This window comes from Phoenix dactylifera, chromosome 2 (genome assembly GCF_009389715.1).
Source record: "Phoenix dactylifera cultivar Barhee BC4 chromosome 2, palm_55x_up_171113_PBpolish2nd_filt_p, whole genome shotgun sequence".
Classification (NCBI taxonomy): Eukaryota; Viridiplantae; Streptophyta; class Magnoliopsida; order Arecales; family Arecaceae; genus Phoenix; species Phoenix dactylifera.
The window spans coordinates 18,283,678-18,296,918 of NC_052393.1; the positions used below are offsets into that span (position 1 = coordinate 18,283,678).

General features: G+C 40.0%; 2 protein-coding genes across 10 annotated transcripts; one reads left to right on the forward strand and one right to left on the reverse strand.

The window, feature by feature from the left end:
- Nucleotides 1-1,759: 1,759 nt before the first annotated feature.
- On the reverse strand, nt 1,760-8,653 carry LOC108511749 (pentatricopeptide repeat-containing protein At2g19280). 9 transcript variants are annotated; one of them, XM_039123567.1, is made up of 7 exons: nt 6,196-8,653; nt 5,468-5,588; nt 4,479-5,028; nt 4,305-4,393; nt 3,867-4,025; nt 3,645-3,775; nt 1,760-2,085 (listed from the first exon to the last, which is right to left on the reverse strand). In XM_039123567.1, the coding sequence occupies exon 1, from the start codon at nt 8,523-8,525 to the stop codon at nt 6,396-6,398; it is 2,130 nt and encodes a 709-aa protein (XP_038979495.1). In that variant the 5' UTR covers nt 8,526-8,653; the 3' UTR covers nt 1,760-2,085; nt 3,645-3,775; nt 3,867-4,025; nt 4,305-4,393; nt 4,479-5,028; nt 5,468-5,588; nt 6,196-6,395. The 9 variants fall into 9 exon arrangements, with proteins under 9 accessions (XP_038979495.1, XP_038979502.1, XP_038979498.1 ...); XM_039123574.1 differs by lacking the exon at nt 5,468-5,588 and having other exon boundaries at nt 4,479-4,622; nt 4,885-5,028; nt 6,196-8,652; XM_039123570.1 differs by lacking the exon at nt 5,468-5,588 and having other exon boundaries at nt 4,479-4,641; nt 4,885-5,028; nt 6,196-8,652.
- A 2,132-nt stretch (nt 8,654-10,785) lies between these two features.
- Nucleotides 10,786-12,154, forward strand: LOC103720160 (probable transcription factor MYB58). The gene is made up of 2 exons (XM_026809632.1): nt 10,786-11,049; nt 11,663-12,154. The coding sequence occupies exons 1-2, from the start codon at nt 10,786-10,788 to the stop codon at nt 12,152-12,154; spliced, it is 756 nt and encodes a 251-aa protein (XP_026665433.1).
- Nucleotides 12,155-13,241: the final 1,087 nt, after the last annotated feature.

The window sequence follows — 13,241 nt, forward strand, 5'->3', positions numbered from 1 at the left end:
AGCAAGCTTGTACAAGATATTCAAGTTCTTGAGCAATTATTATATGAGTGATGCCATAAATTTTCATTGAAACTCTTTGCACATACAAGTTACACAGTTTGTATGATAACCTTGCGTTGCCACGAAATAAAAATTTTGAGCTTCCTAAATCATTTTTCAATATCCCATTTCTCTGTTAACAATAAGCCTCATATAATTTACACACAACCCTTCCCCCATGCCTCTGTGCCTGCATCCCCAAAAAACAACAAACAAACAAACAAATGCATCCATGATCTTAAACTGAAGACATTCTTAACATTATTAAATAGCATAATCCGAATTAGTTTAACAAGACCATAGTGCAATAGTTTCCAGAAGACTTAAGAGGAGGAAAAGAAAAGGCAAAAGCTTTTGAGAAACTATTTTATTTCCTCCAAAGGCTATACTCTTTGTCAGCCTTTGGGAAAAGATGGAAGTTCAGGTTATGATAAATTAACTTATTGTGTTGAGGAATCATTCAGGAAACACAAGCAAAGAGAAAGGGGATAGATCAAGCAGTTTGCTATGCTCAGAATAGTCATTTGTATGCCAGGCAGGTGGCCTAACTGACAGGATTCTCCTTAAAAATTCCCTTCAGGAGACACTGCACGTTTCTCGGAGTACTAAAAGAGAACCGAGATGATGCATCACATGATTTTATCATAAAAGTCTCAGGCTTAAACCCGAACAAGGTCAGTTTTTTTTTTTTTTACATTTTAATGGAGTAATAAATGTTGAAAGTGTAGAAAATCTATAGATTTACTCGAAATGTCAGACATTTGGAGATATAACAAGGTAAAAACTGCAGCAACTGTAGGCTAGCACGCCGAAAATTTGCCTTGATATGTTTTTGCTAGATAAAAACCAAAGCTGGTGACCTGAAGCAACTACATGCAGCCTTTGAACTGACATTTGATTCCAAATTTATTTTTGCGAGACAATCAAGTGACCCAAGTAATCTAAAGAGCTAGTAGTATTTTGGATTCTAGACCATGTGCTAAGAAAAATTGTTGCAGGGACGGCGCTTTGGCCGGAGCCTCACGCAACAGCATAGCCCACATTAAGCTAGCAGAGAAAGAGGACCGCGTTTCTCCCAATGTATTGTCCGCTTTGGGTACGGGCCATTCTTGGTCCCCCGCCCCCGGAGGGTACGGGCCATTTCTGGTCCCCCGCCCCTCACGGTTTTGCCCTTCAAAAGCGCCTCGAGAGGAAAGGGCTTTGCCCCCCCAATTAAGGCACAAAACCTTTCCGCTACTAGCCGATGTGGGATTAAATTCGGCAGCCCCCCCCCCCAACATAGCCCCCCTAGCGGGAAGGTTCAGTGCGCCTCCCAGTCCTAGAGGGTAGCCTGCGGCGAGGAGCGCCCCCTACCTGGTGCGCCATCTGTTGCGGGGACGGCGCGTTGGCTAGAGCCTCGCGCGACAGCATAGCCCACATTAAGCTAGCAGAGAAAGAGGACCGCGTTCCTCCCGAGGTATTTTCCGCTTTGGGTACGGGCCATTCCTGGTCCCCCGCCCCTCACGGTTTTGCCCTTCAAAAGGCGCTTCGAGAGGAAAGGGCTTTGCCCCCTAATTAAGGCACAGAACCTTTCCGCTACTAGCCGATGTGGGACTAAATTCGGCAGCCACCCCCCCCCCCCCCCAAACAAAAATCATTGTATTTCCATACCTGAATCTTTAGCATGTGATGAGAAAAAAGAATGAGAATGTAGAAGGTAAAACAGTGACCGCAAAAGGGATAAATGAGGAAAATAAATAAATCATATAAATAGAATAAAAATCACCACAACGACCATCTATTTTGACAAAGTACTTAGACATTCCAATTAATGATCAACCCAAACATTACACAAAATAGAAGGTTTCTTCAGAGTACAACCAATGGAACTTACTTCTTTCAATCAATAATATATTCACATTTTGTTATTTTCTAGTCTTCCCACCTGATGGCCTAAACTCTATGAGAATTTCATCTACTGAGTGCTGCAATTCTTCCCCAAATAGCCATCAAAGTCAATTGCAGCTACTTTGCTGATCAGCCTAAAATCTTCAGCTTCATATCTTTCTGCACATCACGTCAGACATCAAATATGTTCATATACTACAAATCTTGGCAAGTCTTCGCATCCTAAAAATCAGACATCAAATATGTTCAATATAAGAAAGCAAATCTAAGTGGTGTGTGATATCAGATACAACTATGCCATTACAAAGATAGTTAGCTCAAGTATGGCACCTGATTAAATCATCAGGGAACAATAACCCAGATGAAAGGGGGAAAAAATTAAGACTGCATTAGATAACATGAATATAGAGGAATAGGAAAATAAACAGGATTCCATAATTATCATGGAAACAAGTATAGGAATTATAGTATGAACATAGCCGAAGGCCTTGTGTTTAGGAGTAAGAGAAGTATTGAGGATATTGGAGAAGTAATATGCCTTCATTCCAGTCATGAATTAAACTACAAGAGTTCAAGAATTTTACTACTATAGAATAAAAGCATCATCAGAAGAAAAAAAAGTTCTTCAGGTTGGCAAAAAGAGAGAGGGAAATTCATCGGTAGTAATGAGCAACCCATTTAAGTAAATGGATATAGATTGGGGTTTACATGCCTATGAGTGACAAAAAGGAAGTCTATCTCGTGGATAATCAGAATGGACAACCAGATGGCTTGGCTGTGCAATGGATGAGAAGTCCAAGTAGGTCAGCAAGCTCCAGCCATGTCCTTGCCCTTCCACACAGCACCTCTGGCTGACATTATGGTGAATCATAGGCTACTCCTGGAGACAATGCTGCTGGAGAAGGAAATTCCAGCATAAACACCACCACAGTTGAGGGTGGAGCACAGAAAGTGCGGCGAGAAAGACAAAAAGCTAAGGGGTTGGTTGGAGATGGGGAAGGCCAGGGAGGGGCTTCTGACCAGGGATGGCACTACCAGAGGTGGATTGTCTCCAAAAAGGTGGAGTTGGGAGCATAAAAGGAGGAGATCGGAAGAAGGGGAAGAGACCCCATCCCTGAACAGATGATGACAACGGTTAAAAGATCAAGTCTCATGAAGTTGCTATCTATATTTTAACAAGGTATATTTGTGATCCTCATTATTCTTTAGGGACAGGATATCTTTAAACAATTTTCTTCACAGCAAAGAATAGCGGTTCTATAGGGAACATTTTACTCAATCAGCTATTCTAACATCCAAACAGCCCCTAAATCTGTTGTTGTTTTAATGTTTTTTGACCAAAGGCATCTCATGTCCTGCCACTTTATTGCCTTCAAATGGTGGTGTGATGTTGGCGAAATTTTGGAAATCATCTACATCCATTTTGTCACCATGTTACAAGCCATCACGATGTCACAGAGTACTATCGCCAATATTGAGGTTTGCATTGAGGCAACGGCAAGGTTGCTTCATCATAACCTAGGTGTCACAGATTTGAAACACAAAACAACCTCTCCGCACACGGGGGTAAAGCTATATACATCTGACCCTCCCTAAACCTCACAGTTGCGAGAGTCTCGTGCACTGGACCACCTTTTTTTTAAGCTCATATTATAATCAACCAGTTTATAAACTAAATTCTGAAGCATACATATAAAGTTTCAAACATTTACACTTACTTTTGGAGAAAAAAATGGTAATAATCACCACCAGGGTTTAAAACATGGACCTTCCCCAAGAGCAAGCCCATAGGAAAGGAGTGCCAACCCTTAAGCCTATATCTTGTTGGCCAAACATGTCATGTTCGCATCTACATGACAAAATATATAGTCTGAAAGATATAACTATCTTGGTATAAAACCAAGTAGCATAAGAAAAATTAAGAATTTTGATAAAGATACCTCCAGTAGAGCTGAACGAAGCATGCAAAAAGAGTAGTAATTTCTCCCGGATCAGACATCTGATAGTCACAAGACCTCTCGAGCAGGTATGTTGTGATAGCAGGTCGAGAAATCCTTCCCCTTTGATCAGATTGAATCTCAAAAAATTTGCTGAGATGACTGATAAATGCAAGAAATTTACTATGCACATCAAGCCACTGAAAGATATTTAAATTTACAAATAAATAAATCTGAATGATCGGAACAAGAGATTCCCAATCTTGAGTTATTGTTACCGACAGTCTTTGCATCTTCAAATGATTCAGTATGAAAGGAATCAAGATACCTTAAAAATTAGAAATGCACACAATGCAGAGAATAATATCACTTTCAAGGAAAACAAAGCCATTTTAGTTGAATTCCAAAATCAGAGGCAGAAGGAACTGGATGATATCCCACCTACGGAAATTGTTGGTCCACAGTATGCCCTTCAGCCGCAGATCTACCTCCCATAAGAGCAAGATGCCACATAAGCAGTCTGTTGCTTTCTGATAGAAAAATTAATTGGATTACTCCCTCATTCCTTACAAGTCCGCAATAGTAGAACATATTCTTGAGGTGCTTTTAATGTACCTAAAAGGAGCATAAGAGCATATCCTATATGCAGCATCCGCAACAGCAAAAGGATGGGGCTTAGCTCACCAAATGCTGCCCCTTTATATTCTTCCATTATATGACGTTCACAGAGATGGGGTCTTCAAAGGGGTTCACAGCAATCTATATATTTCCAATGTGTCTGGTAGCACAGTTATCCACCGGCATTTGTTATTAGATATCTAATAGAGGATGCCAAAACTGAAAAAACACATCCTCCAATATATGAGACCCTATTACAACCACCACCATACAATAGTAATGCACATGTTTCACATGCACACAGCATGAACAACAAGTTATCTGGTTACTTTACTTTAGAATGAAAGAAGATCATATTTGGGGGGAAAAGAAAAAAAATCCTTCTGCATTATTCAGTACTTACATAGATTTTGTTAATGTTGTATCTTCATTTTGAGTTCTGCAGAAAACTTGGTTAGCACAAATAAGTTTGTTTTGCCATGTCATCAACACCATAAGGTGATGGTTCACCATCCTTCAGATAGACATTGGACAAATTACCAGTGACCTGCAGTGAAAAGCCAACATCTATGATATAATGAAGGAGAACAGAGATTATTTTAAGGAATACAAGTAATCAACATTAAAAGCTTTCATGTATTCCTTTAACAAGATTAGCACACGAAACATCTTGCCATAAATAGGGAATCAACTTTACTGCACAAGCTAACAACCAAGGCAGATATAGGACCCAGCATCAACCTTATAAACAAAAAAACTGAAGTTTAGAACTATACAGAGTCCTTGATTATGTGTATTAACCATCCTTCCACAAGTACAGTTGACCTTAATTTCATTGCCATTGACCTCAATGAACTCGCCATCTATCCAAGCGACATCCACGTCCTCAACCCAAACCCGTGATCCTACCTCAAATAAGTCACTGATTGTCGCTATGCTGCATAACACCTTTTAAACTTACAAAGCATGGTGAAAAAGGCACCTACCATCTGATTTTTGAAGAGTTTCACTCATGAAAATTATTTGCCCATGACCCGTTCACAGAAATTGTCCAATCAACTCAGCAGGTTCGGTTGGGAGGAATAATAAGGATGGCTGATTGCAAAACTGAAGAAGAACAAATCCGATAGTTAACCATAACCACTGCTAATGCATAAATAGCCAGCAGCAAGGTGACAACAAGAGGATAAGATGCATAAGAAGAATGTTCAAGTTTCAACTTTCATTTAATGATCATATAACAACAAAAGCTTCCTTTTGATCAACCAACACAACGAAATCCTACTTTCATAACAAAAATATTGAAAAAATTAGTTTCCAATTATTATTCCTTTTTTTTAAAAAAAAAATCCTGGGTGTATGTAACTAAATATCATTGGTTCTTCTAACATTTCACAACAGTAACTGATGAAGTAACAAAAATAGACAAGTCTTAGAATTCCTCATGTAATAAAAAGCAAAAGAAAAGCTAAACTTAATCGAGTTAATGGGTCAGATTTGCAGTGGCATGAGAAGCTAAATAAGACTATATCATATGAGAAAATGGACAAAGCATATTAAATTATATTATCATAAAGTTTTACACTATGAAGATAATAAGGTCAAACTCAGCTTAACAGGATAAAAATGGACTGTCCAATACATGGAATCAAATTTATAAGATCTAGCTACATGCAGTATTGTAGAAAACTATTTTGCAAGTTTTGGTACTTACTTTTCAACTAAGAATCACTTGGCCTACATTCTAGGTAACCTCAGAAGGCATGGGAATTATCCTGGTCAAGCTGTTCCTTGGGAATCACATTCTCATAGATGTCTGCAACTCAGCAGTCTTGGCAGAGAATTTGTCTCCCAGGTTTTGAACGCTGAAGGTGGAAACATTTTTGTAATGCTTCATTAATCAACCCAAGAACATCAGCCTGCACATTTTAACAAGAAAATCTCTCGTACTTTTATACCAGCACTTTCTACAGGATTTTCTACCCCATTTTTCTCAAGACCATGAATTAGAGCTTGAAATGTGATATCATTTGGAACAATACCGCTCTCCTTCATCATGATGAGCAATTGGCAAGCTTCATTAATATCGCCTTCCCTACAATATCCGTGTAAAAGAGTGTTATACAATATCAAGTCAGGCTCCAACCCAGAATCCAGCATCTTATGAAATAGAACATTAGCATCTTGCATACGACGCATTTTGCAAAAACCACTAAGAAGAGCACTACAAGTCACAACATCAGGTTTTATCCCACTATCATTCATGCTGCACCATATCAGATATGCTTCTTCTAGGCTTCCCTCCTTAGAATAACCATCGATAACATTAGTAAATGCAATTTTATCAGGAGCAAAACCCCTCCTAACAAGCTCATTAAACATTTCTCTTGATTCCATTATAAAGCCTCTCTTGATAAGGCCATGCATAAGAATATTATACGAAGCAACATCTGGGAATATACCATCCTTCTTCATCATATCTATCTGCTCATATGCCTTATGCATATGGCCTTTCTCACTATACCCATTGATCAATGTGTTATACGCTACAACATCAGGTTGGATACCCTCTCTTTTCATCACATCTAATATATGTTCAGCCCCTTGAAGATCATCGACCTTGCAACAGCCATCAATCAACACCGTATAAGTTAAAATAGTTGGCCTAACCCCTCTTTTCAACATCAGGCCGAAAGTATTCAGAGCTTGATCTATCAGGTATATTTTACAATGGCCATTTATAATGGTAGTGTAGTTAAAAGCATCTGGATTTACACCTATTTCAAACATCTCATTGAAAAGCTTATTGGCTTCTTCCATGTTTCCATCTCTACATAATTTTAAAATAAAGCTATTATATATAAAAACATCAGGAACACAAGATAAAGAGTTCAAAAGACCTACTACCTCAACCAGCCTTCCAGCTTTACAATAACCATCAACAACGGAAGCAATAAGAACATAGTCAAGAGAAAAGCCCATCTCAATCAACTTATAAAGCATAGCAGTTGCCTCTTTTAGAAGACCCCATTTGCAAAAAGCATTGATTACTATCGTATACACAACAATATCAGCTTCTCCACCATAATTCTGCATTTCAGAAAGCAATTTACATGCATACTCAAAACTACCACGGGCGCAGAATTCATGGATGAACAAGCTTATGATCGGCTCGTTTGATCCATCCCCACTGCTTGGCATTTCTGTAAAAACCTCCCATGCAGACTCTAATTGATTAGACTGTAGGAGATTCCGAATAAGAAAATTGTACACCTCAATAGTTGGGAATAAACTAAACTTTTTCATATAATTTACCAACCCAATCGCCATCTCCGTCGTGCCCTCATCAATATAACAATAAACGAGCATACTATAAACAATCTCCAAAACTTTTCTGTTCCTGCTAGTCTCCCTTAAGATGTCAAACACCAACTCGTGCCATTCTTTTCCACCATCGCCATTTCTAACAATACTGCAAAGGAAGCTCACTGCTATGTGATTCATATTCCCCGAAACCGAAATATGGATCATTGAACAAACAGTTCGGAGCCCATGATTCGATGCGTTGTACCTCCGAGACCACCTGAAGAAAAAGAAAGCAAGGGCAGCATCCGAGCTCCCGTCGAACAGATCGTTCAACATCCTGATAACATTCAGCTCATCCAATTCGACGTTCGGCGAATTCAAGAAACTCAAATCCCAGCCTCGATTCGAAAGGATGGATGTTAACCTTTGGATCATCTCTGTCTTACTGAACCACTTTCTCGAGAAGGAGTACCTTCTTCCGGTGGGATTGGCGGCGCGGAATCTATAGCTGGTTGGGTTGATGCTGTCGGACGGGAGAGAAACCGGAAGGAAAGGGGAGGTTTCGGCTTCGGAGGTGGAGGATTCGCCGTCGGAGAAGGAAGGAGAAGGCAAGAAGAGGGGCCGGAGAGAGAGGAAGTTGAGGCGCGAGAGGGTATTGGCGAAGGATTTAAAAGGGTAGAGAGCGGGCGAAGGGGCCAGGAGTCGGAGCGCGGCGAGGCCCCGGCGAGGCCGAGCCATGTCCGAGAAGGGCAAACTGGGAGGAATTTTCGCGACGGGAGTATCATATCGGGCGCTGCCGGAAAGACGGCGCGCGGCTGGAGAAATTTCACCCTCGGGGGATCCCCCGGCTTCTAAGCGCCGATCCACTCCCGCATCCCGCATAGAGTGGATCGGATTAACGCATCCGATCTCAACCCAACTAGGCCCAGCCTTATCAGATTCCTCAGGCCCATTGATTGGGTCCGGGTCAAAATAAAAATTTAAAAATGAAAAAGAAAACTTATTAGGGAGAATGGATTGGATAGGTATCATTCTTTTCCTGCTTAAACTAAACCTAACTCATGTACTAACAAGGTATTAAATGGATCAGATATTAGATGGTTTTTGACACAACTTAACCCGTTTGGTTAGATGTTTAGATTTAAAATTGGATATCTAGGTTATTTATTTTTAAATTGAAGGTTTGAATATTAATGATTTTTGATCTTGTTGATATTAATTCTTTTTTTAGCCATCTCCACTTCTTATCCATATTATTATTGGTATTAGTACTAGATGGATGGATAGTATGTTCATTTAATTTTATATTATATATGATTGTAAACTTGGCATAGCTCGTGCACAAATGCACCCAATCAAGTGTGGGTTACGTTTTGCCTACCTAGCATGAATGACCCAACGGGTCCATAGAATTTTCCATGGACTCATTAGATGGGTAGAGATTGGTCTAAATAATGATCCAAAACAAAAAACTAGGTCAAGATCAGGACACATTGTTTTAGTCCTAACCCAATCAACTTTGCAAGCATAGTTATATATGTCACCATCTATGCCACCACTAATCTCTTGCAAAGATAAAGAATTGATAAATGTGATCTCTTAATAAATGTATTTCCACTAATTGTTCCTCTGCACAAATCAATTCACAAGCATTTCAATTTAGAAGAGCATTTTCATCCCTTAAACTAATTTTGAATCTATGACTAATTATCTCTACCCTATTAATGTTAACAATATGGTGGTTGGCTTAAATTATTTGAATTCTCCGTGTACCTATCAAAAAGGTGAACATATAGCTATCTTAGCCTATCAAATGGTTTGGATTTTTTTTTTTTTAACACTTGATGCATAGGCTAAGAATCTCTAATCACATAATTTTATGTATAAATATTTTAAATATGATAAAGCATATCCAATAACTCGGTTCATCAACGTAAGATCTTATCATCCAATCAAGACTCAGCCAAATTTAAGTGAAGATTCAGTATAAATAAGTCAAGCCAATGCCTCTCTCTATATACATACATAAATATGCACCCATATATATATGTACTTGTACTTTCAGTTCCTCTTGGTAGTTGGATAATCTGATGATGACCATTTGATTAGTGAGTATAACAATTGTTAGATTGCTCGATAGAAGTGAACATTAATTAAAAGGTGTCATGGATGAAAGATCACCTCTCAACCAAGTTTGGAATGCTCGAGAGGCTATCCCATTTTATTGATCAAAATTGCCTTTGATTTCATCTACCCAGATCAACAAACAGAAAAATATAAGTAATCAGTCTCTTATTAACGAATCATCACATTTCTTCCAAAAAGAATATAAATTACAACTCCATTGCATGATGACAGCAAGGGGTTTTATGGCCATGGAACCGTGCTTTCATTCTTCCGGGGGGTGGAGAGTGGGGAGAGAGATGTGGCCGTGCTTTTTGGGGGACGGTTAGAGGCTGGCAGTTAAGGGGATAGTGGGTAACTGGGGGTAGTGGGATACGAATTTGAGATAGAGTAAAAAAAAAAAAAGACAAGACTAAAAAGAAGTTTAGTCTGTTAATCGTTTCTTTCCCATTCTACGCAATGCAAGGAGCCTGTGGAGGAGGCCGGTGTATTGCCGGCGGCAGCAGTCACTCTGGTAGCGGCAGCAGGAGCAACGGCAAAGAGGAAGGAGGAATGGTGATGAGGAAAGGCCCATGGATGGCTGAGGAGGATGAAATTTTAATGGAGTACGTTCGAAAGCACGGCCCCCGCGACTGGAGCTCCATTCGATCCAAAGGCCTCCTCCCTCGCACCGGCAAGTCCTGCCGCCTCCGTTGGGTCAACAAACTCAAACCTGACTTGAAAACGTACAACTACTTCATTTTCTTCATTTAATATCATAGCCTTTGGTTGTTTAGTTCTTTCTTCTGCACAAGCAATCTTACGTAATGGTTTCAATGGCTAATTTTGATGATGTTGTTGGGCTTTGAATTGGATTGGCTGTTGAATGATGATGATGGTGGTGGTGCCTGCATGGAGAAGTGGGTGCAAGTTCTCGCCGGAGGAAGAGCGGATTGTGATCGACTTGCAGGCGCGGTTCGGGAACAAGTGGGCGAGGATCGCGACGTATCTGCCGGGGAGGACAGATAATGATGTGAAGAATTTCTGGAGCACCAGGCAGAAGAGGCTGGCGAGGATCCTGCGAGCGCCTCTGCCGTCCAAGCCGAATAAGAATCATGGGAAGGTGCCCATCTCTTCTCATGAAGTGTCCAATTTTGAGGTAAGACTGCAGAGAGAGTAGATGATAATGGGCTTTTTCTTGGTAGAGCATTTGCGCAAATTGTTCTCTTTCTTGAATTGAAACAATAAATCTGAAATTATTTGCTTGGTCAAATAATGATACCCTGTGTTTTCTTAATTGTCTTTCATTATGCAGAAATTTTTATTGGCCATGGTTTCTCTACCATTCAAGACAGTTCACAAAGCAATTCATTAATTGTTCATTTCTTACTAATCGATTTTTGCTATCCTAATCTTCTCAAATTCTTCCAATTTTTTTTGGTGAATTTTCTGTTCTGTTTTCTTGTTTTAGTCTTTTTGCATGACCAAGGTACACCCCAAAAACGATTGATCAGTTTCTTAAGACCTCAGTATGTCAGAATTCAACTTTAACTCAGTAAAATGTATACTACATATCTGTCTTATAATTCAATATTAGTTAAAAGTTTTTTTGGCAATGCTTTGATCCTATACAATATCTATTGTTATCATACTTCTATCTCTCTCTCGAACAAAAAAAAATTATGGTTAGCATATATCTTCAGCAATATGTGACTCTATTGATGCTAATATAAAGTCCAGTAGTGCTTATCTCATCTTCCTTTTGTCATCAGGGTCACTCCTTGGATCTGATTTTGTTTGAGGGAGATTCTTCCAATGGCCAATGCTGCCAGGATGCATCAAAGATTACTCAAATGCCAGATATCATGAGCCCAGTTCCACTCGACATCGAGACAGCCTTGCCCCTGCTCGAACCAGCCATGGAGAAGGAGCAGTGCCTGTCGAACACCCTTCCGCCGCCCCATCTGCCATTTGAGCATCTCCCACACTCGCTTCTTGACCTTCCAGTCCTGCCTGAGGACCCACCTGAACTCTTAACAGCCTTCGGGGATGTGAACTTCCCAGGTGTTCATGCTTGCCCAGAGCTCTGTCCATGCATGGCGCCACCTGAGGGGCTACCGTTCTTCGGGCTAGAAGCCGGACACAGCGGCATCAGGAGGGTCGACGGGCACCCGGGAACGCCTGATATCTTTGATGACCTCCCAGCAGACATGTTCGACTACCTCGAGCTGCCGCCAGCACCGGCTTCATCTACATCATGCTAGAAGAAGTTCAAGACAACTAGATTTTCTTGTTGCTTGAAGACTTTAATTGTGTCGTGGCGAGAGTATTGCTATGTCCTATTTCTTTATAACTGGTTTTTAACTGGATACTGTATGATCTTGTTTCAATCATTCATTGTAATATGTTGGTTGCTACTTTAAGAAGTGGCATCTCTGATATATATTTTGTGTGATTGCTTTTATGTTTTATTTCCATTGGGTATGATTGCTGAAATCCAAGCCAGTATCTGAAATGAGTTCAGATAGAAGTAGCTTAATAGTTGAAGTCAGCTACCATGTCAGATGCTGTGGAAGGATCAAGTAGGAATGCATTCTTATCAAGAAAAGATAAGCAGTCCTGCCAGATATCAATCAGAAGCTATAGAGAAAGTTTAATACTATTCCGCTTTTTACCATCCAAAGAGCTTAATAGAAGACCAATTGGCAGTAAGTTAGGAATTGGTTGAGATCAAGAGAAAGATGATGAATGAGTGAAGAGTCACAAAGTTACGGCAGACGTCATCTAGACCGTGTGTTTGCACCCACCAGATCTTCGACTCTATCTTCTATATTTACCAGACTTCATCCAGTGTCAAATCTGTGTTTCTAAATATTGCGAAAGATTTGAAACCAGACTCAAGGACTTGCCCAACACGCCACTCTCACATGGAGGGTGAAGTCATATAGATGGAATCAAGGTTTGCTGTACCGTACTGAGCAGTATAGGGCATACCATATCATTATGGATCGATAATAATATATCAATATCAAACGATATCAGTGCCCTTAAAAGAGAGAGATTTTAAATGTCAATATCAAACAACAGAAAGCTTAGCCAAAAGGCTGTCCCATGCACTCTGATTTGATGCAAGATCCACAATCTTGGAAGGATTTTTGATGTATAGCTAAGGTGGCCGCAGAAATCTGCTCTTGAATGACCCTTCTACCACATAATTACTGATGCTAGTCCCATGGAAGAGGCTACGAATGACCATCTGCGTTTGTGCATTAATTTGATGATATATTAAACGGTCTGCATGTCATATGCACATGAAATTCCTTTCCAATTGAAATATAAAGAGCGTCGTTA

What these genes read in the sequence shown, in the direction of transcription:
- LOC108511749 (XM_039123567.1), bottom strand. Translation starts at nt 8,525, where the DNA reads ATGGCTCGGCCTCGCCGGGGCCTCGCCGCGCTCCGACTCCTGGCCCCT.
- LOC103720160 (XM_026809632.1), top strand. Translation starts at nt 10,786, where the DNA reads ATGGTGGTGGTGCCTGCATGGAGAAGTGGGTGCAAGTTCTCGCCGGAG. An exon ending in ATGAAGTGTCCAATTTTGAG is followed by an intron (nt 11,050 to 11,662) that starts GTAAGACTGCAG and finishes TTTTGTCATCAG; the next exon opens with GGTCACTCCTTGGATCTGAT.